The sequence below is a fragment of the Hemicordylus capensis genome, chromosome 2 (genome assembly GCF_027244095.1).
Source record: "Hemicordylus capensis ecotype Gifberg chromosome 2, rHemCap1.1.pri, whole genome shotgun sequence".
In the NCBI taxonomy this organism is placed as follows: Eukaryota; Metazoa; Chordata; class Lepidosauria; order Squamata; family Cordylidae; genus Hemicordylus; species Hemicordylus capensis.
In genome coordinates, this window is record NC_069658.1 from 199,835,494 (window position 1) to 199,857,199 (window position 21,706).

The following is a 21,706-nucleotide window of genomic DNA, read 5'->3' on the forward strand; positions in this document are numbered from 1 at the left end:
TGTCTCTTTCTCCCCATTCAATTCAGCTCATGTAGCAAAATCCCCTGCCCCCATCCCACTAGCTTCATGTCTTCTTCAGGCTTTGATCCCAGTGGTAGCTGCTGAGCCTACAGGCTGTGGGTCTTACTCCCAAATAACAAAGTGGGTCTCACCTTCCTTGCGTGTCAGCCATAACCAAGCTCCAAAATTCATCTTCTCAGATTCCAAGGCACTGATCTCTAGGACCCGCACAGCATCTGGGTGGTCCAGGTCTTTCTGGAAACGCAGCAGTAGCCACCTAGTAACGGGGCACAAGGGAAAGGCAGCCAATATAGAAAGCTGACTGCCACCACCTCTCCCATGACACTGACATGCACCCACCTTTTTGTAGACCCTGCCAAATTTTTTTTTGCAGGGGCCTCATTGGCTAGAGTTAAATCTAATACAAAGAGCATACATGTGGGGTTGGGGGTCAGCACTGACACCTGCTTTAAATGCGGTGCCCTTAATTTTGTGAGATAGTGGAGCTATTCCCATGATCAGGCAAAATTGGGCTAGGGGAGCCTAGCCCGATTTTGCCTGATCGTGGGAGTCACCGGGCTCCCAGGCAGTTAACCAGCCTAAGTACCCCTCCCCTAAAACCGGGTTTGCGGAGTGAGCGCTCCGCAAACCCGGTTTTCAAGATCGTGAGTAGCTGTGGCGCGGCTCCATGCTGTGGCTATTCACGAGGAGACCCCCAGAGGGGAGGCGAAAAGCCACCTCCTGGCTCCACGGATCCCGCCAGCATGCCTTGCGCACTTGCGCAGGGCATGCTAGAGCTTCCGGGGGGCGATCGGCCCCTGCTCCCCCCAGCTCCCACCGGCTCCGCCACGGAGCCGGCAATCATGTGGGTGGCCAATTTGGCCGCCCAGGGCTCCTGCCCTGATCGTCTGCGGGGAGAGCGGGCTTAGCCCGCTCTCCCCGCTCTGCTGCACAAACCAGGTCTCACTCATCGTGAGACCCGGCTCGTAGAATAATATAATGTTATAGTTGAAAACAGTCTTGGAGGTTTTCTAGTCCAACCCATCAGTCTAAGAAATTGCTGCAGTATCCATGAGAGATGACTGTCTAGTCTCTTTTAGAGAACCTCTAGAGAAGGAGAGGAGAGCTTGTCTTGTGGTAGCAAGCATGACTTCCCCCCCAGCTAAGCAGGGTCTGCCCTGGTTGCATATGAATGGGAGACTAGAAGTGTGAGCACTGGAAGATATTCATTCCCCTTAGGGGATGGAGCTGCTCTGGGAAGAGCAGAAGGTTCCAAGTCCCCTCCCTGGATTCTCCAAGATAGGGCTGAGAGAGATTCCTGCCTGAAACCTTGGAGAAGCTGCTGCCAGTCTGTGTAGACAATACTGAGCATGATGGACCTATAACGCAGTATATGGCAGCTTCCTATGTTCCTATGTCACTGGTCCCTGAGCCTGTACAGAGTGTATTGCTTTCACCCCCCAGTAACCCATATCTGACCACCCCACACCTGGAATCAGAGGGCAGGACCTCCATGTCAAGGGTTAGATGTTTTCCAGGTGAATTGTGTATTTCTAATATCTGGCCTTTTAAAACAAAAAGGTGTGCAAAGTCAGTCTCAAGCCATACTACCAAACCCCTTCAAACACACTCAAGGTACTCCAAACATTTCAAACGTTTAACATCTACTTCAAACATTTAAGCTACTCCAGTATCCGTGATCCATCTATTTATTTTGATTTCTTCACCCTCCTCTCCCAATCCAATTAAAAAAACCTAGAAAAACAGCCCAGTAAGCTATCAAAATAAGGTGCACAATGTTTACCTATTCCAAACTTGAGTATTAAAGGTTGGCCCAAACAAGAAGGCCTTGGCCATGTTTATGGAAAAATACTCTGACCTCCATGGGGAACAGGAGTCCACAGATGTGGGGGAACCACAAAAAACAGTTCTTCATCTTCCCTCATGGTGCAGACGGCAGGCTACACAGACGTGTCAGAGCTTGGGTGCAGCCTGCCTGGAGAATGCTCTGACCTGTAACTTAAATCACTCACTACCCTTACACAAGTCAGCAGTATATGCCTCTGTGGGTTCCTGCCTGCAACTCTCGACAAGAAGACATTCTCTGCTGATCTTTAACATTGCACTGACATATAGGATGATGTGATGGCCATTGGTGCGGTATGTTGGGCTCAAACCATTTTAGGTCAACATCAGAGCCTTGAAATGTGATATCAGGGATATCAGGACATCAGTACCATTCCAAATTTTTAATTGGTGGCAGTTGGTGGAGTGGTGGCAGTTAGCACAACTGATAGTAAGGTTCAAAGGTTTCCTTTTGGACCACAAGGAGGCTGTTCACATGAGCAGTCCTACCCAAATAGGGCTGTTTGTGTGGCGTGCTGGGGTCAGCCCAAAGTCCCCTCCCCCCGCCCCTGGGGCTATCACCGAGGTAGAAGGGTGTGAGCGCACCCTTCCACCCCAGTCGTGTGTCTCCTTGGGCTGCCACAGAGCTGGGTGGCTAGAGTGCCCAGCTGTTGGGTATCTCCCAATGCACTGTGCCCACACAGTGCATTGTGGGATTTCTGGAGGCTGGGCTGCATTCCCCCAACCTCCAAAACACTGTGCTGCTTGCTGTAGTGGTGATCATGTGCACGGCTGAGTGGCTCAGCCAGAAGATTGCTGCGGTCATACGGGGGAAGGAAGGTATAATCCTGCCTTCCTCCTAGCCCCAGGAATTTTGGTTGTAAGATCTTGCAAAGCTGCAAGAACCAGTGTTGTATTATGTAGTGGTCAAAGTGTTGTGTGTAGTAGTAAAAGTGTCAGACTAAAGTGTCAGTCATTCACACAATGAAAAACTATGTTCTACCCGGATTTGGGAGCTGTGTGTACTCCCAATTTTTAGTTGTGTGGAAGAAAGGTAGGAGGAAAAGCTACCCAGGTTTTCCTCTTACCTTGCTTCCACAGAACTGAAAATTGGAAAGACTGGATCAAAATGCAGTTAAAAGGGGTGGGGGGTGGGGAAAGCATTGAACGAAGAAGATTTGGTGTGGCTTCTTTTATACCTTAGGGATACAGAAGCTTTTGAACATTGCAATCCTGTGCAAATAACCACACTCGCATCCAACATATTACAAGGCCCATTTTGCATTTTGGAAAGATGTTCTTTCTCTCTCTTTGTTTGTTATTAATGAGTTTATTGAAAAGCATTACGTGATTTACATCTTGGCCATTTCCCCCCAGTATCCCCACCCATACCTGCCCTGGTTCTCTCTTTACTGTATGCATATTTCTGGTACGTCTGTTAATATTTTATTTTTATATAAAAATTAATGCAACCTAAATTTAAAAAGAGCTATAGATGCTTATTGCATAAAATGAAAAGAATCATGCAAATTTGCTTAATTTGCATAATTTATACAAGATACAGATGTCAGCTTTTCTTGGGAAGGAACCTGGTTATCTTTTGATGTTGGCAGAGATCCATTCAGTGCTAGGACCATTTTTACGAGCAGCTCTGCAGTGTCCTCCTCTTGAACAAGGTTTTGGGAAGGAGGAGATGGATTTTTTTACCTGAGGCAAAAGATCAGTTTTTCCTTGGACACACTTTCTATGTGGTTGTATAGCTCTGGGTCCACATGTTTCAGGAGCTCCTCACAAATTTCTGTATTAGATAGGAGAAAGGATGAGGCCTTACACCATGTACACAACCCCATCTGCTGATGTCAGTTCTCTCTGGGGTGAAGCATTCTGGGAGAGGTGGTGACAAAGATCATCTAACACTGATTAGCAAAGATTGCCCACATATTGGGGTGGGGGGAACATGCACACTTGGAAGCAAAATTAATTCCACATTAAAAATTGCACACGGGTAATGCCTGGTGAAATGTCCAAAGCCAAAGGGGACCCATTAGGACTTAAAATGGCCAGTGGGCAGATATTCAGTATGACTAATGGAAGCCAAATAAATTCTGCAAATCAGCAAATATATGCAATATTGCTTATACGGCATAATATACACAGGTTGCAGAATTTAGGTGTATTGTTTAAGTGCTTATAGCCCTTCTTTTAGATACCATGTTTCCTTCTAAAGCCCATGTTTCCTTCTGGCCCTCTCCACCCACAGCACAGTACCTCAAGTGACTGTTGCTGGTGTCTATCCAGGGGTGTCTATTCAAGGGCAAGGGGAGAAAGTTGTCTGGGGGGCCCACTGCCTTGGGGGGCCCCCAGAGGCAAGTCACATGACTGACTCCCCCAGCTGTTCACCCGCCCAGGCTTCCTTCAGTTGTATTCATCCTCCAAAATTGATGTGAGTGTTAAGACCTGGAGCTACCAGAACATCATGTCTTTCTCTAGTACCATTCAATGACTTGCATTGTCCACAATTTACAAAACCTTTAAAAAAATAATTTAGGATGATGTTCTATTGTGGCACACACGCACGCACACACACACACAAAATTATTTATATTTTTATATATTTATATTTTTATATATAAATTTTACTATGCTTTTTGTTACCACTATTCAGCCTCATTTAAGATTTATTTACTTCATGAGCTGAGCTTCAGTGAGCAGAGGGGGGGTGCATTTTAAAGTCTTGTCTCTGGGCCCACTCCAACCTTGCTATGCCCCATCTATCTTATGTTTCTTTTTAGATTGTGAACCCTTTGGGGACAGGGATCCAGCTTATTTATTTATTATTTCTCTGTGTAAACTGCCCTGAGCCATTTTTGGAAGGGTGGTATAGCAATCAATCAATCAATCAAATAAATAAAATAATATAATACACAGTCCAGCAAGTATAAGCTTGGAAAGAGTATACATAGGCCTACCAGTTTACCATCCACCTTCTCTTCTCTTCTCCCCTCCTGCTGCTTAGTGACATATCCTTCTCCCTCCAGGTGAAGACAGATGATGTATTTAAAGAATCGTTCACACTCATTATGAGCAGGGCTTCCTCCCAGCTTCACAGTTTCCATGACGGATGTATATTTTAGGAAGTTGGATGTTGGATTGTCATCAATTATGTCCCCTCCCCCACAGTTCTTGAGGTGGGCTGGTCACCTTTAAAATGGTGTATGTATGCATACCCATCTTTATTTTAATCCTCTGCCTTATTAAATAGAAGAAGCATAATTTTAAACAGTTGCGAAACTGCTCTGAGAATTGAGGGTGTGTGTGCAGTGTCTTGTTGACATCAGACATCAGCCAACTGGTGCTGTCCACACAGCTCACTTTCACAGCTTGTAGAACAGTGTTTTTTGGGTTTTTTTTAAAGAGGATGATCCCATCTGGACACAGCAAGGGAACTGTACTGAAATAGCCTCTTTTGCTCTCTCACGTGTCTTGCGGCGCACGCCCATGGTGGTGAAGCTCCATGCCGAACGTCGCATGTAGCCCAGGAAGCACCAAAAGGCCTCAGTCTCATTTCCCAGGGTCTCCAAGAAGCGGCTGGCAAAGTCGTTCATGCCCTGGCAGTATCCAATGTCTGCAGAGGAGGAAAGAAACCAGAATCAGGAAAGAGGCGCTGGTGCTCCCCAAAATCACCAATATTGTGAATTACACATTTGAGCGATTTAGACAAACCTCATAACAAGTCTCAAATGGTGGACATAAATGGAATGGCGAAAGAATCATAAGAGCTTTAGAAGGTTATTGGTGAGGTTAGGGTTTTGCACAATTCCATATTGTGCAAAAACATACACACCTGTATCACAGAAGTGTGGGTGATGCTTTTAGAGGAGATGTTTTAGCTTTTAGCAGGCACCTTTTGAGCAGCTACAACACTTCAGACAAATGCTTGCCAGAAATGGTAATCGAAGAAGGGGGAAATAGGAATACGAATATGACTAATATTTATATACTGCTTTTCAACACAAGTTCCCATACATAGATATAAATAAATAAATAAATAAATGCTATGCCAATGGTGCATAACAAGAGGACAAGAACTCTTCCAAGTTACTGAAAAATGTAAAGTCTATTCAATCTGTAAACCTCTTTCAGAAAAGCTCTAAACCTCTTTGAGACACAGTCTGGATTTAAATAGACCTGGCGAAACGAAAAGCATTCTGTCAGTGATGAATGGGAGAAATGTAATGTGTCAGGAACTGAGAGGAGGGAGGTGAATGGAGCAGGAGATCTGGCAGGTGCAGAACTGATGGCATCAGCTGAGATTCCCGGAAGGAGGTACAGCGGTGTCCTCACCTTGATGGAAGGCCACATACGTGACAAGAATGTCTCGGAGGTAAAGCAGGTTCATTAGTCCCTCACGCCTGCAAGGAGAGAGAAAAGGCACAGCGGTGGTCATGGCGGTGGCCTTCTCATGGTTCATTTCTGCAAAGAGGACTGCCAAGGCTTGAGGCTGCTTGGAAACCATCCCTTCTGATCTGAAACCTTTTACCCCTTAATCTCAGATGGCTGGGATTATTGAGTGGTGTGAGAAAGGCACTCGGCACATTCGCAGAGGACTCTTCTTCTCTGTTATTCCTTTGTGTGGTCTTGGGAAATACACTAGAAAATATTCTCAGACTAAGAGGATATCTACACTGTAGAGCAGGGTTGCACAACTTTGGCCTCCCTGCCACTGTTGGACTACAACTCCCACAGTCCCTGGCTATTGGTCACTGTAGCTGGGATGATGAGAGTTGTAGTCCAAAAACAACTGGCGGATTGAAGTTATGCAGCCCTGCTGTAAACTGCTTTAACAGTCATTCTCACTCTCCAGTGATCCCTGCGACTTGCAGTTTGACGCAGTGATCCATGCGACTTGCAGTCTGAATAGTTATACATAGGGAGTTGAAGTGTGCTGTCAAGTCTGTTTTGACTCCTGGTGCCCACAGAGCCCTGTGGTTGTCTTTGGTAGAATACAGGAGGGGTTTACTGTTGCCTCCTCCCACACAGTATGAGATGATGCTTTTTGGCATCTTCCTATATCGCTGCTGCCCGATATAGTACCAGCGGGGATTCGAGTAGTCTTACATCAAATTTCCCAGCTGATAAAAGCCAAATATTATTGAGTAATATTCTGTGCTCTTCTTCCTGATGGAAGACCAATATTCTCAATGGTTTAGTGTCACTCAGTGGTAAGTGGGCTGCTTTCATCTTGGGAGTGAGGGCGGGGAGTCACAAATTGTTCAGGCCTGTACCCTCAGAATCTGAATTTGCAAACTTTTGCTCGGAGTGTCCAGCTTTTTGTTTCAGCTCATTTGGTACCATGGCTGGGAAGGGACAGGCACTTACTGGAAGAAGGTTCGGTTGCGGTCTGTTCGGGGTATGTCTGCATCGATGTCTCTAAGCGCCTTTCGGAACTGTCTCTCATTAACGTACTGGAAGGATATGCTCTGCTGGCAAAAGACAGAACTATGAACAGGTTAGTGTAAGAAATATTAAGGAAGGGCTGGTGCCTCACTGGTGCTGGGAATTATGCCTTTTGCATTCAGTTCTCTGCCGCGGAGTGAAGAGTATAATTAGACCCAAGACCAACCTGGTTCAGCATTCTGTCTCAAGGGCACTTTCCAGGTGACCCGCTACAATTGTGGTGAAATGCTTCAGCTTGGCAGGATCAAATGGAAAATGATCCCCAGAATCTACAACGGGAAAATTCCCCTACAATGGGAAAATACAGCTACTTTTTTTTGCAAAGGACATACAACGTTATAGCACTAAATCGCAGAGATAAAATCTGAAACAAAGCATCCAAAATGTGAACAGCACCCTGCTGACAGAGTAGGGTGACTGTGGTGTCACAACACAGGAAGTGCGGAAGCACACTTAGCAGATACGTTGTGATACTGTTGTAGGGGTTAATCTGGGAAGCGCCAGCAGTGGACACCAGATGCTTCCGGAAGCTCACAAACAGGACATGAAGCTGGTGGTCATCTCCTGGTTTTTATCTTCAGGATCCTGTACTCAGAGCAACTGCTTCTCAATATGGAGGTTCCATTGCATTATAGTGAACATGAGCCAATGAAAGATTTATCCCCATGAATTTTATGTTAGAGAGCTTGGAGAGGAGATTTCTTTACCTACCCCAGCTACAGTGAAAATGCACAGGTTAGCGAGCACTGCTAATTAATATTGTCTGGAGACATGGAGTTAAAGTTCTATAAAGTAGTTTATTTAGGAAACCCATCAGGGACATAGATTAAGGCATACATGCCTTGCTGCTAGCTACATACAGGAAGAGAGGAAGGGAGAAGAAGGAAGTTTCTCTCTCCAGGTGAGAGGAAGAAACCTGAGACTATCAGTCTAACAAAAGGGAAGTGGAGTAGACGAAGTGTAATCAGAGAGGGGATTCCCTTACTGGCTATCTCTACCCCTAGTGCCCCTAGTGGTCAATAGGGTTGTTGGTGCTAAGAGTCATTGCCATCAGGAGCTGCATCTCCAACACTTTACAAAGCCATTTGAGGGCCATAAGATCAAGAGACCTGGGACCAAATGTCTTGCCGTTTGGTTTTTTAAAGTTAAAAGCAGAAGGAAGTAGAAGGAAGCAGAAGGAAGTAGGAGAGCTGGTCTTGTGGTAGCAAGCATGACTTGTCCCCATAGCTAAGCAGGGTCTGCCCTGGTTGCATATGAATGGGAGACTTGATGTGTGAGCACTGCAAGATATTATTCCCCTCAGGGGATGAAGCCGCTCTGGGAAGAGCAGAAGGTTCCAGGTTTCCTCCCTGGCAGCATCTCCAAGATAGGGCTGAGAGAGATTCCTGCCTGCAACCTTGGAGAAGACGCTGCCAGTCTGTGAAGACTATACTGAGCTAGATAGACCAATGGTCTGACTCAGTACATGGCAGTTTCCTATGTTTCCTATGTTCACACAGCCACAGTGCTGGGGAAAGGGGGCAAATTTCCCCAGTGCTGGGGAAAGACGAAACATTGCTGAGCTCAAGTTCGGATTAAGCCCAGCTCATCAGTCCTCTCCTGGCTACCTTAAGGTTACCAAATATTGTTCAAGGAAGCCCATTTCTGCTTTTTCTCTCACCTCGATGTCGGCCTCTGTGGGTGGCTTGGCTTCTTCGAGTTCCTTCTGTTGATTGTCATACTTCTCGATGGCCAAGGACAGCTCCACTGTTGGGGGGAGTGGAAAAGCAAGAACCACAACATTGGCCACTGTGGCCTCCTTGAGAGGCAGAGACCTGTTGCTCGGCCTGGGGGCAGGGCCCTAGGAGAACATAAAGCTAAAAGGCACAGCTGACACTCACAGTCAGAATTAACCTTCATGATGGTGGCCCAGGGAAAGCGCTGTTTCCATGAGCACTTCATCCACTGGTACTGCGAAATCATCTGCTGGTCCAGCTCCCACCTCTCTTCGGCTGTGGATTTCTCTGGGTACACGCCAAAGAGGAACTTCCAGGCGATCTTTCTCTCACTGGGATGTGTGCCTGAAACAAGGAATTACACCCCCAACCCACACAGCACAGCCCTGGTAGAATCATTCAACAAACAGAATGAATCAGTTTCCCATCCTTTTGAGAATCTTTGTTTTTTTACATTTTATATCCCGCTCTTCCTCCAAGGAGCCCAGAGCAGTGTACTACATACTTAAGTTTCTCCTCACAACAACCCTGTGAAGTAGGTTAGGCTGAGAGAGAAGTGACTGGCCCAGAGTCACCCAGCTAGTATCATGGCTGAATGGGGGTTTGAACTCGGGTCTCCCCAGTCCTAGTCCAGCACTCTAACCACTACACCACGCTGGCTCTTGTACAACTGTGACTCAATATGGGTGAATGGAATCAAGGCTGGGATTAGGGCCTAACTAATTTGCCCCTGCAGGCAAGTGTCTAGAACAGGGCTGCACAACTTTGGCCCTCCTGCAGATGTGGGACTACAACGCCCATCACCCCTGACTATTGTCAACCGGGACTGGGGATGAAGGGAGTTGCAGTCCAACAATGGCTGGAGGGCCAAAGTTTTGCAGCCCTAGTCTAGAATATGGGGCAGAGGGAAGCAACTTGGGGAGGGGCCGGTGAATTGGAGCAGAAACAGCTGGTAGAAAAAGGAGTAAGTGCTCTCCCTTCCCGCTTAGAATTGCTGCTCTTTTTCTTTACAAAAAGGTTGGCGTTTTTCAGCACAAAGTGTTTTCAGACAGCCTGGAAGCTGAATGCAGTGGCTAACTTGTTGCACAAGGCAATGCTGGTGTTTCCAAATTCTGACCCATCAGGGCCTTTGCACACACAGAGACCAGCCCTGGAGGTACTGCGCAGCAGTGCAGTCATGCAACTACTTAAAACGGCATGCAGGCACTTGTGCAGGGCTACTTCTGTTGTTTCCAATGGAGGTAGCACTGTGCAAGTTTCCATGCGCTGTTCCAAGTAGTTGCACAATTGCACTCTTGCGCAACACCACCATTGCTGGTTGTCATGTCTGCAACCACTCCAAAGGGTTGGAAACACTGACGTTGCCGTGTGCAACATGTTGGCCACTGTCCATCTCCCCATTCTGGTTTGGTTTGGTTTTACATACTGATTACGTACCTACCCAGTTGCTGGTACCCCAGCCTGTGGAGCACCGGCCCACCTGTGTGTGTTGAATGGCAAAGCAAGAGTGCATTTGCAGGCACTCTCTTAAGCCGTGAAAGTGTAACTAATCTGTGCTAATCGATCCTGAGTATGCACTCTTCTCCAAAGTGATCTCTGCTCTGAATCTGCAGGGCACTTCCTTGCTAGATCGACCTGCAACACATTTTCCAGCAACCAGCAGGCACAAGGTGGCTCAGGGGAAACTGGCCATTTTTCCCACCAATGAACCACAATCTACTTTCTGCTTACGACTAGGATATTGGATTAGGACTGGGGAGACCCAGGTTTAAATCCCCACTCAGCTATGAAACTCACTGGGTGGCTTTGGACTGTTGTGAGGATACAGCGGAGGTGGGGAAACCATGTATGCAGCCCTGAGCTCTTTGAAGGAAGGGCAGGATAGAAACATCATAAATAAAAAGAATAATAATATACCTCTGAGATTGTGGCCAGCACTGGAGAATGGCTGAAGCCCAATTCATACAACTGCTAGACTCTCTGTCATTCATTTGCTTGCTTGCTTTGCAGCCTGGGACAGCTCCTTGCCTCTGATGAGCAGGTGGTCTCACTCCTTCGCCACCCAGAGAAGCTGCCAATTTGGTATGCCACTACCAACACACATGGTTTGCAAAACTAGCAGCTAAGGGCGTCTCCAGAGGGTGGAGAAAAGTAGTTGTCTTTCCTAGATGCCCTCCAATTCTATTTCAGAAATCTAACATGTGGGACACAGCTTGCCCACCCAGAATTATGTTTTGCCCCTGCTGTGCCCCCCTCAGTTTTTTCTTCTCCTGGTGCCACCCCTGCTAACAACTTCTGATGAATGCGTCAAGACAGTCTGCTCACTGCATGTGGGGGGTTGCTGCAAGCTGGTGGGGTGGGGGGGCAACCACAGGGTCTAATGGTTGTGGGAATTGGTCCAATGTCTATGACAACCCTGGAGTAGGATGCGCTGCTCTGTTTTTTGAGTCTTAGGGCAGCGCCTTCTTTGCAATTGTGGGAATCAGCCCAGTGTTTTGAGTGTGGCACAGCCTGCCCACCCAAAGGGGGATGCCAAAACTCAGGGTTCCCCACCCCCATGGGCATCTCCAGTATGTAAAGGGTGTGTGGCTACCTCTCTCGTAGACCAGCTTGCGCATGCGGAAGACATCCAGCCGCCCGTCCTCATCAAATAAGTTGAAGACGGAGGGAGAGGGCAGGGGTTTGCTCTCTGTCCCAAAGGGGGGAGCAGCTGCGGTCGCTGCATCACGCTGGTTCTTCGCTCGATTCTTCCGGTTCCCCTCCACTCTCGATCCCTGGCTCTTTCTGTGGTTTGCCATGGGCTGAGCAGACATTCTGGGTTGGCCCCGTGATGAAGCAAAAAAAGCAAATTTTGAGAAATCCCGTCCCATTCCCGCCAACGTTTCAGCCATGCAAACAGGGACATGTCGAATGTGCAAGGGGTGTGTCCAAAGGACCTGGAGAAATGTAAGCGTTATAACCCCTATAGTGACTCCACTGTGCACTGCAGTACTTGTGGAGCCCATGGCAATAGGTGTGGTTTCCCCTCTAGTCTCCTGAGCTGGGGAGTAGGCCATTGGCCATTAGAGCATAGGAAAGGCCAGCAGGAGCGGAGGCCTGACTCTGTGATGCCCATCATCGCTAACCCCTTGGGCCCTCCTGTCCCTGCCTGGGCACCCCACAGCTCTCCCTCTCTGCTGAATATGCCACTTGTGGCACCAGGGCCACTCAGGATGCAAGATCGATGCCTGTGGCTTGGGGCCCCCTAGTGTTAGGTAGTGCCAATGCTGGACTAAGCTAGAACCAGGAGGAGCCTTCCTTCTTAGAAGACACTGCTTAGATAGCACGTTTTAAACAAGGCAGATTGATGCACCAAACAGCCACCTGTTTGGGATTGGCTCTACAACAGCCAGATTTTGCGATTGTTCTGCCTAAGCTTGAAGAAATATGCACCAACCCTTGGAGACACTTTATAAGATGAATCGCATACTGTGCTGTAAGTATTTGAAAACTTCATGGAGTTGCCCCTTTTCCTATCCTCTCCCTTGCCTTATTTTATGCCCTTTAGCATTTGGGCTAAAATGCATTTTATAATCGGCCTTTGGCCTCCAGAAGGACTAGAAACGGGCTTTAAAATAACTAAGCTGGTATTTTTGGAATTGTATGAAGTCCCTCAGGGCTACTTGTTGTCCCTGGAGAGCTGGTCTTGTGGTAGCAAGCATGACTTGTCCCCTTAGCTAAGCAGGGTCTGCCCTGGTTGCATCTGAATGGGACACTTGATGTGTGAACACTGTAAGAGATTCCCCTCAGGGGATGGAGCTGCTGCTCTGGGAAGAGCAGAAGGTTCCAAGTTCCCTCCCTGGCTTCTTCAAGATAGGGCTGAGAGACATTCCTGCCTGCAACCTTGGAGAAGCTGCTGCCAGTCTGTGAAGACAATACTGAGCTAGATAGACCAATGGTCTGACTCAGTATATGGCAGCTTCCTATGTCCCTATGTCCCCCTCCTAACAAACACACCCTCGTGTACACCATTTCAATCCATTGTCCTATCATCCCATTTGTTCTGTATGGAAGTTCTGACCTGCAATAGGTTCCCAGAGATGGGATCAGGCCTCGCAGCAAAGAAGAACTGGAAACCTGCTGGAGTAACCACTCGGCCTGGTGCTGTGCAAACTGCAACAGGAAGGTGATGGTTTCACTGTGGGGCACATAAGACAGTTAGCTGTGGTGGAGCACAGGGATGGGGAGCCATGCAGAAGGGGCAGAATAAGGGTGGGCAGGACGCTGCAGGAGAGACATTATAGGGCAGTATGCTTCACTGCAAGGCCTGGGAGCCAGGGGCGTCTCCCATTGACCCTATGTGTGACTCCCTGACCAATGGTTTATTAGGCCTGTGCAAAGCTTTGGCCAAAGCCGAATCCTCCACACAGCGCCCCCCCCCCCCGCCCAGCACTGTGCGGAGGCAACTGCTTCGGCTGTGTAGTGCTGCCCTTTGCCCAGTATTGTTGGGGCCCCTTTAAGGAAAATGGAGCCCTGTCGAGCCTCAGCGCCATCTTGGAAAGTGCACACAGAGTGCTGGGAAGTGTAGTCCTTCCCAGCACTTCTGCATTGACCTGGGAAGTGCTGGGAAGGCGTAAACCTTCCAGTGCTCTGTGCATGCTTCCAAAGATGGCCGTGGGGCTCTGCAGGAGTTCGGTTTCCCTGAAGGGCCCTACCTTGGCGGCACTGGGAAAAGCTCAGCATTGCGTGGAGGTCAGCTTGGTGAGAAATGGCTCTCACCCTGAAACAGGTATTTTGCCAAAGCTTGAAAAAGAGTGGAAGGTCACAGTTATAGGGATAGTTAGAAAGAGGAGTGAGATGTCAGGCATTTGGATGCTCCCCAAATGTCTGACATGGGAACATGGAAGAGCCTTGCTGGATCAGACCAAACATCCATGCAGGCCAGCATCTCACAGATTGCTCACAAGTGGGGCACAAAGGCAATAGCCCTCCCCCATTGTTTACCCCCATGTCAGCTGGTATCCAGAGGTACTCTGTTCCTGGACATGGAGGTTCTATTTAGCCCTCATAGCCAATAACTACTGACATACCTCTTCTCTATGGATAGCTCTCATTCCCTTTTAGGCCATCTAAGCCTATTGCCATCATCAGAAACTATTGGCAGTCAAATTCACTGAGTGTCCCTGACTATGAACCTACCGGATTGCCTGTAACCAGCTCCACAGGAGCTGATATACCAGACTGCCAGTCTCCACGGCCTTCATCCCCTGCCTCCTGGTGCCGTAGGCATGGGGGCTATGCAAGGACACAGATGGACATGGCCCAGGGTCCCCTTCCTGCCGATCTGCCTGCCTTCCTGCCCTTGGGACTTCTCCTGCTGATGGCACTGTGGAACCTGCAGCTTCTGTGACCTCACAATGGCCTCTTGCACTATGACAGGGCTGCACTTCGGCCCTCCAGTGGTTGTTGGACTACAACCCCCACCTTCCCCATCCACAGTGGCCAATAGTCAGGGATGATGGGAGTTGTAGTCCAACAAGAATGTTGTGCAGCCCGGCGCTATGGGGACCCATCAAGGACATTCAGGCTTGGTTGGTGTTCCATTTGCTTAGTTTTAAGGCAGCCTAGCTGATTATATTGCCCCTCTGTCTTGTTTAAAGACAGGTGGAAAGGCGGCAGGGGGGTGGTGGCAGCGGCATACTCCAGGGCAAGTGGGGCAGCTGAAGGGGAGCCAGGAATGGTCTCAGAGTGGGGTCATTTTAATACTGCACCTAGTGCAGAGGCAGACTTGATTTTTGTGGTTTCACCTTGATGGATTGAATTTTTTCATGATGCATCACAAATGTGGGTACTGGAATATGTTTTATAATCTACACTTCCAAAGATGTCACCTTGTCTGCTACAGGAAAAACAGAGTCTTGTGACATCCTAAAGACTAACACATTTATAGTTACAGCAACAGAAGCTTCCATGGACTCAAACCCACTTCATCAGATGCATGCAATGTTATCCTTGGCAGTAAAACACATGCACCTGATGAAGTGGGCTCCATTTCACAAGAGGCTTTGTGGCAATAAGTGGATTCATCTTTAAGGTACCACAAAATGCTTTATAATCTATGCTCAGGTTGTTCAATCCCCAGGCACAGCCACAGAGCATCGGCTTGGCATGTAGAAGGTCCAAGGTTCAATCTGGCATCTCCAGATAGGGCTAGGAGAGACTCCTGCCTGCAACCTTGGAGAGTTGCTGCCAGGCAGAGCAGTAGACAGTACTGTGCTAGATAGACCCAGGGTTTGACTCCGTATAAGGCAGCTTGTTATGTATATAGGACCTCTGAGTTTCAGTTCAGTGACTAAACATCTCTGCTTCAAGGATATCGGACAGCAGGGCTGGGGAAGGAAAGACACGAGGAAACTGCTGCCAGTCAGTGTTGTCAGTATTGGGCTAGATGCCCAATGGTCTGACTCAGCAAGGCAGCTTCGTATCAATGGCGGGGGTGGGGGGTGGGAATGGTTCTTGATAAGGTCGTTCACACGACCAGCCCTACCTAGGCCTGTACAGCCCTACCCAGGTAGGGCTGGTCGTGTGGAGCACCGGGATCAGTCCCAGTCCCAGCACTCTTCAACCGGGTAGCTCAGGTTTTTTACCCAGACTAACAGTCAGTGAGGAAGAAGGGTGAGTGGCGCCCTTCTACCTCACCCCTCATCCCTGCAGCCCGCCCAAACATCCTTAGAGTCTGGGGTCAGGAGTGCCTGTAAGCAGGGAAATCCCGCAAGGCTCTCCACTCCTCACGCGGTGCATTGTGGGATGCCGGAGGAGGAAGTTCTCCAGTTCCTGGCTCTGCCACTCATGGCCTAGCACTCGTGTGGGCATGTGGACAGCGGAGGGACAAGGCAGGTAGGATCCTGCCTCCCGGTCAGCCCTCCTCAGTGGCAGAGGAAATGGTCATGTGCACAAACTTACTATCTCATATTTGAGACAGTGGAGCAGAAACCATTTTATTTTCTCTCTCTGGTAGCCTTTCTTCTCTCTCAGGATTTGGGATGCATTTGGCTCCTCCTGGCTTCCAGCTTTAGTTTGCAGTCACTTGTTTGGTATTTGGAAGGAGACTGCCTTAGCTAATTTAGTGTTAATCTTCAGTGTGTGTTCATTAGTGCTCACTGCCTGGGGCTGGGGAAAGAGTATTTCAAATAGTACATGAAATTTTTTCCAACTAGCAGATCATTAAAACAAAAACAAAAAAACCTGAGGGGTGTGTGTGTGTGTGTGTGTGTGTGTGTGTGTGAGAGAGAGAGAGAGAGAGAGAGAGAGAGAGAGATCACATTTCTGTGTACACATGTGCCCAGAAGGATTAGAGGCTTCATCTCTTGAAAGGAAATTGTAATATTACCACAGGACAAGTTTTGTGTGTATGCATCTATGCAAACCTGCAATACAGATGATCCCTGTCTTCCCATCATGATTGGTACCACCAATTCCAGTGGATTCAACCTCTTTATTTGTTTTTAATTGTTTGGTTTTAAATTATTGGAAGTTTTAGCTTGTTTGTGAAGAGCCTCGAGTCACTGATTAAAAGAAAGAAAGAAAGAAAGAAAGAAAGAAAGAAAGAAAGAAAGAAAGAAAGAAAGAAAGAAAGAAAGAAAGAGCCTCTGGTTAGGGCAACATCTCTCTCTCTCTCTCTCTAGTCAGCTATTCTAGTCATCACACTCAAGTTTTGCTGCCCTCCGAAAACCTGTTGGTACCCAAACTAATGCTGCACTAGAGCTGGCCTGAATTCCCATACAGAAAATCTCACACAGAAGTATTTGCACCTGGCAGTACTGCTGCACAGGTTCTGGTCCTCTAATTAAGCTCTGAAAACATATTGTCTTATTTACCAACCTAAAGGCTTAATTTAAAAGTCCCATCAGCCATCACCAACCACAGTAGTAGCAGCAGCAGCACCAGCCATCCGCCTTGCAGGTTTGTTAGAGGAGCTCAGAGCAACACTAATTACACTAATTAATATGGAGCAGATGCAGCAGGAAGTGGGTGGAGGTGATGGGGAATATTTCAGCAGGCAGAGGCGGCAGGATTTATGAGGGAGGCAATTCCCAGTTTCCTTTGCTGTAGGGTAATAGAGCTGCCATGTGGAGAGCAATTTAGAGATGTGTTCCCTAGGGTGAGTAGAAGGAGATGAGTTGGTTGGCAGCAGGATTGCTGCTGCTGCTAGGTAATCTGATGGTAGTTTTCCAGTTGTGTTCCAGGAACACACACACCTGCTGAAGGTTCCTCATTGAGAAAACTAGTAATGGCAGAGCTCTTTCCCCAAAGACAGCTTGTGCATGGCTCTTAAGCTTCCTTTGCAATGGGCAGCCATTGCATATTACACCAGCTGGGTGTATTCTAGGCCACACACCCAAGGCAAGAGAGAGGCCCAGCAGGCCTGGCCAGTGCTCTGAGTGTGCACCTTTATCTAAAGTCCTGGAATTCTCAGCAACAGAGGTGTGTTCCATGGTGAATGTGCAGAGGCTTCTCAACCTGAGATTGTATAAGGATGAAAACCACAGGCCTAAGACTTGAGGGTGGCAGGGGCACCATCAGTGTGCACGCAAGTATAACACTTTCTTCCCACCAAGTATGGGTTATTATACAACTGGCAGTGTAATCCTGCCTTGTGAGATTTCTTTAACTTTCCATACAAATGAAACACAAGAACAACAACTAAATGATAACGTTGCATTTTAAAATGTCTTAACACAAATAACTGAATTCCCAAAATAAAATAAAAAGGTTACAGAGACTTGCTTAGACTCACGTGTCCAAATTGAGGTTTTTCCTTTTTGGTAGTGGTGTTGGCTTGTCAAGATACCATCTGTTTTTGTCTCCCTTCTTGAAAGCCTGAAAATAATAAATATAGGCTTAACAAATAACTAGCCCACAGGAGCAATCTGTGCAGGGACCTTCTTCATCAGGCCTCTGGATCCTCTGAGGAGGATTGCACTTAAAAAAAACACACCCATATATGGTAGTAGTCCCTATTCCACTTGCAGCCATCTAATAGCACAGCAGGGAAATGCTTGACTAACAAACAGAAGGTGGCCGGTTTGAATCCCCGCTATTACTATATCCAGCAGCAGTGATCTAGGAAAATGCTGAAAGGCATCATCATCTCATACTGCACAGGAGGAGGCAATGGTAAACTCCTCCTGTATTCTACCAAAAGAAAACCACAGGGCTCTGTGGGTGCCAGGAGTTGAAATCGATTTGACAGCACACTTTACTTTACTTCCACTTGCAGCCCCCTCCCCCCACTGGATAAGCCTATATCACCCTTAAAGAGCAGGGGTTACACAAGCATGCCCTAATTTCTGGTCTCTGAAATGAGGAAGCAACAAGCAAGGGACTTCTGAATGAAGGGAAACCCCTTCTGAAATTAGGGCCCGGCTGCCCAATGTTGATGAAAAATGCAATGAAGTGTTTGAGCAAGATGAGGTTGGTTTGAAGGAAGAGGAGGTCAGAGGTGTTGCTGTAGTGGTCAATTTCTGCAAAAGAGACACACGCCCTCCCCAGGAATCTGTGTTGGATGACCTGCTGCAAAAGATGACCGGCTCCTCTGTGTGTGTGTGAATGTATAGAAGTAGCTCTTGTGCAGGGAGGATGTTCTGTCTGATGTTCTGTCTTCTGCAAAACTGGTAGATCAGCAAGTCCCAATAGGGGAAAGGAATCTAGAAATGTAATTGTGGTTCCCCCCTCAATCAGGCCTACCACCTCTTTGACCTTGGAGAGCAGTGCCTACAACCCACAGAACCTCACCTTATTACTCTGTAATGCCAGTTTGGTCCAAAATAAGCTTGAGATCATCCATGGCTTGATCATGGATGAAAGTGCCGACCTGGTGTGCATTACGGAGAACTGGTTGGGAGAGGCTAGTGGCCCGATTTGGTCCCAGCTCCTCCCAATGTGTTACTCTGTGGTGGAGCAGGTGAGAGGATGGGGGCGGGGAGGTGGGGTGGCTGTGGTCTATAAGAATACCATTTCCCTTACCAGGATCCTTGTCAGGGAATTGGCCTATATTGAGTGTGTGTACCCAAGTCTAGGAACGAAGGAGAGACTGGAACTTCTGTTGGTGTATCGATCACCCCGTTGTCCAATGGAGTCCCTAACTGAGCTGATGGACCTGGTTGCAGAGTTGGCATTGGAAAGGTCCAGGTTGTTGGTGCGGGGGGACTTCAATGTGCATTTCAGGACAATGTCCATTTCAGGCCATGATGACTATGGGCCTATCCCAAGTGGTTTCTGGACTGACACATGATGCAGATCACACGCTCGACTTGGTCTTTTGCTCTGATCAGGGTGGTGTTCCATGGGTGGGGACTCCTGTCATCTCCCCACTGTCAGGGATGGATCACCATCTGGTTAAGGTAGGACTTGCAGCCACTACCCACCTCTGCAGGGGTGAAGGGCCCTTTAGGTTGGTCCGCCCGAGAAGGTTATTGGATCCCATAGGATTACAAGAAGCCTTAGGAGGGTTTTAAGCTGGCTCTGCTAGTGATTCTGTCGATGCTCTGGTACCAATATGAAATAATGAACTTACTAGAGCAGTAGACACAATCACTCCTAAGCGTCCTTTCCGACCTGCTTTAAAGTCAGCCCCATGGTATTCAGAAGAACTACAGGAGCTGAAGCAGTGAGGTAGATGACCAGAGCGCAAGTGGAGGAAGACTCAGTGTGGATCCAACAGATTGCAACACAGAGCTCATTTGAAGATCTATGCTCTGGCAGTGTAGGTGGCAAAGAAGCGGTTCCTTTCTGACTGCATTGCTTCTGCAAATTCATGTCCAGCTGAGTTATCTAGGTTGTGAGGGGGCTAGTATGTGCCCCCTCCCCCTTGAATTTGAACTTGGAACCATCTGTCACAAGACAACTGTGATGTTTTAAACAAATTTTTGCTGATAAAATCTCTTGTATTTATACCGAACTAGACTCCACAGTTACAGCAAGTATATCGTAGAGGTGCCCAGCAACCCCTCTTGTAGGATTGGATTGGATCACTTTCAGTTTTTTACTTCTGAGGATGTGGACAAACAGCTTCAGACTGTATGCCCCACCACCTGCTCTCCTGACCCTTGCCCAACTTGGCTGATTTCATCTGGCAGTCATATTATTAGAGATGCTCTGGTAAATATCATAAATGCTTCTCTGAGGGAGGGCAGGATGCCTCCTTTTCTTAAGGAGGCTATTCTTAGACCTTATTTGAAGAAACCTGCACAGGACCCCTCAGAGTTGGCCAATTACAGACCTGTCACTAATCTTCCTTGGTTGGGCAAGGGAATTGAGCGAGTGGTTGCTTCTCAGTCAGCTCCAGGCAGTTTGGATGACACAGATTATCGAGATCTATTCCAAACTAGCTTTTGGGTGGTCTATGGGGTTGAGACTGCCTTGGTCAGCCTGATGGATGATCTCCAACTGGCAATTGACAGACGGAGTGTGACTGCTGATCCTTTTGGATCTCTTGACAGCTTTCGATATCATTGACCATGGTATCTTGCTGGGTTGCTTGCAGAAGGTGGACTTGGGTGGCACTGTTCTACAGTGGTTCCATTCCTATCCTATCTCTCTGGCAGATTCCAGATGGTGTCACTTGGAGACTGTTATTCTGCAAAGCGGGAGCTAAAGTGTGGAGTTACACAAGGCTCCATACCGTCTCCAATGCTTTTTAACATCTACATGAAACTGCTGCAAGTGTTCATCAGGAGGTTTGGTCGGGGATGCTATCAATATGCTGGTGACACCCAGATCTATTTCTCCATACCAACTTCATCAGGAAATGGCATGACCCCACTAAGTGCTTGCCTGGAGTGCTGGAGGACCGGGGAGACCCGAGTTCAAATCCCCATTCAGCCATAATACTAGCTGGGTGACTCTGGGCCAGTCACTTCTCTCTCAGCCTAGCCTACTTCACAGGGTTGTTGTGAAAGAAAAACTTAAGTATGTAGTACATCGCTCTGGGCTCCTTGGAGGAAGAGCAGGATATAAATGTAATAATAATAATAATAATAATTAATATTGGGCTGGATGAAGGATAACAGGCTGAAATAATCCAAACAAGACGGAGGTACTGTCTGTAGGGGGTTGAGATCCGAGAGATGGTTTAGATCTGCCTGCTATGGATGGGGTTACATTCCCCCTAAAAGATCAGGTCCGTAGTCTGAGACTGCTCCTGGATCCCAAACTCTCTGGTTACTAAAGTTGAGGCAGTGGCCAGGAGTGCTTTTTATCAGCTTTGGCTGATGCACCAGATACGTCCATTTCTGGAGACAAATGACCTTAAAACAGTGGTACATATGCAGGCAACCTCTAGGCTTGACTACTGTAATGCACTTTACATGGGGCTGTCTTTTTACGTAGTTCGGAAACTATAATTGGTACAGAATGTGGCTGCCAGATTGGTCTTTGGGTTTATCCAAAGGGATCATATATCACTGATTCTAAAAGAACTCACTGGCTGCCAATACGTTTCCGAACAAAATACAAAGTGCTGGTTATTACCTATAAAGCCCTCAACAGCTTGGGTCCAGGGTACTTAAAGAGAGCGCCTTCTCTGTCGTGCACCCTGTCACCTCTTAAGATCATCGGGAAAGGTCCAGTTACAGCTGCCGCTGACTCGTTTAGTGTCGTTTAGTTAGTGGTAACTCGGAACCGGGCCTTCTCTGTGGCTGCCCCAGATG

General features: G+C 47.7%; 2 protein-coding genes across 5 annotated transcripts in view; one reads left to right on the top strand and one right to left on the bottom strand.

The window, feature by feature from the left end:
• The window catches only part of LOC128345262 (TBC1 domain family member 15-like), a 41,271-nt gene that overhangs the window by 14,276 nt on the left and 5,289 nt on the right, over window positions 1-21,706 (bottom strand). Inside the window, exons 2-11 of the mRNA XM_053296962.1 lie at window positions 17,794-17,876; window positions 13,078-13,194; window positions 11,611-11,831; window positions 9,183-9,362; window positions 8,963-9,048; window positions 7,225-7,328; window positions 6,190-6,257; window positions 5,324-5,470; window positions 3,553-3,643; window positions 153-277 (exon numbers count right to left, since the gene is read on the bottom strand). Coding sequence (XP_053152937.1) covers window positions 153-277; window positions 3,553-3,643; window positions 5,324-5,470; window positions 6,190-6,257; window positions 7,225-7,328; window positions 8,963-9,048; window positions 9,183-9,362; window positions 11,611-11,830 — 1,021 coding nt within the window. The 5' untranslated portion in view covers window position 11,831; window positions 13,078-13,194; window positions 17,794-17,876. The remainder of the gene's footprint in view (window positions 1-152; window positions 278-3,552; window positions 3,644-5,323; window positions 5,471-6,189; window positions 6,258-7,224; window positions 7,329-8,962; window positions 9,049-9,182; window positions 9,363-11,610; window positions 11,832-13,077; window positions 13,195-17,793; window positions 17,877-21,706) is intronic.
• The window catches only part of SMUG1 (single-strand-selective monofunctional uracil-DNA glycosylase 1), a 147,950-nt gene continuing 139,903 nt past the window's right edge, over window positions 13,660-21,706 (top strand). For 3 of the 4 annotated variants that reach the window (XM_053296966.1, XM_053296964.1, XM_053296968.1), the window contains exon 1: window positions 13,660-13,785. The gene's annotated coding sequence lies outside the window, so the exon portion shown is untranslated. Of the gene's footprint in view, window positions 13,786-14,536; window positions 14,588-21,706 lie in introns of those variants that run through there. The other variant, XM_053296967.1, reaches the window with a different exon arrangement.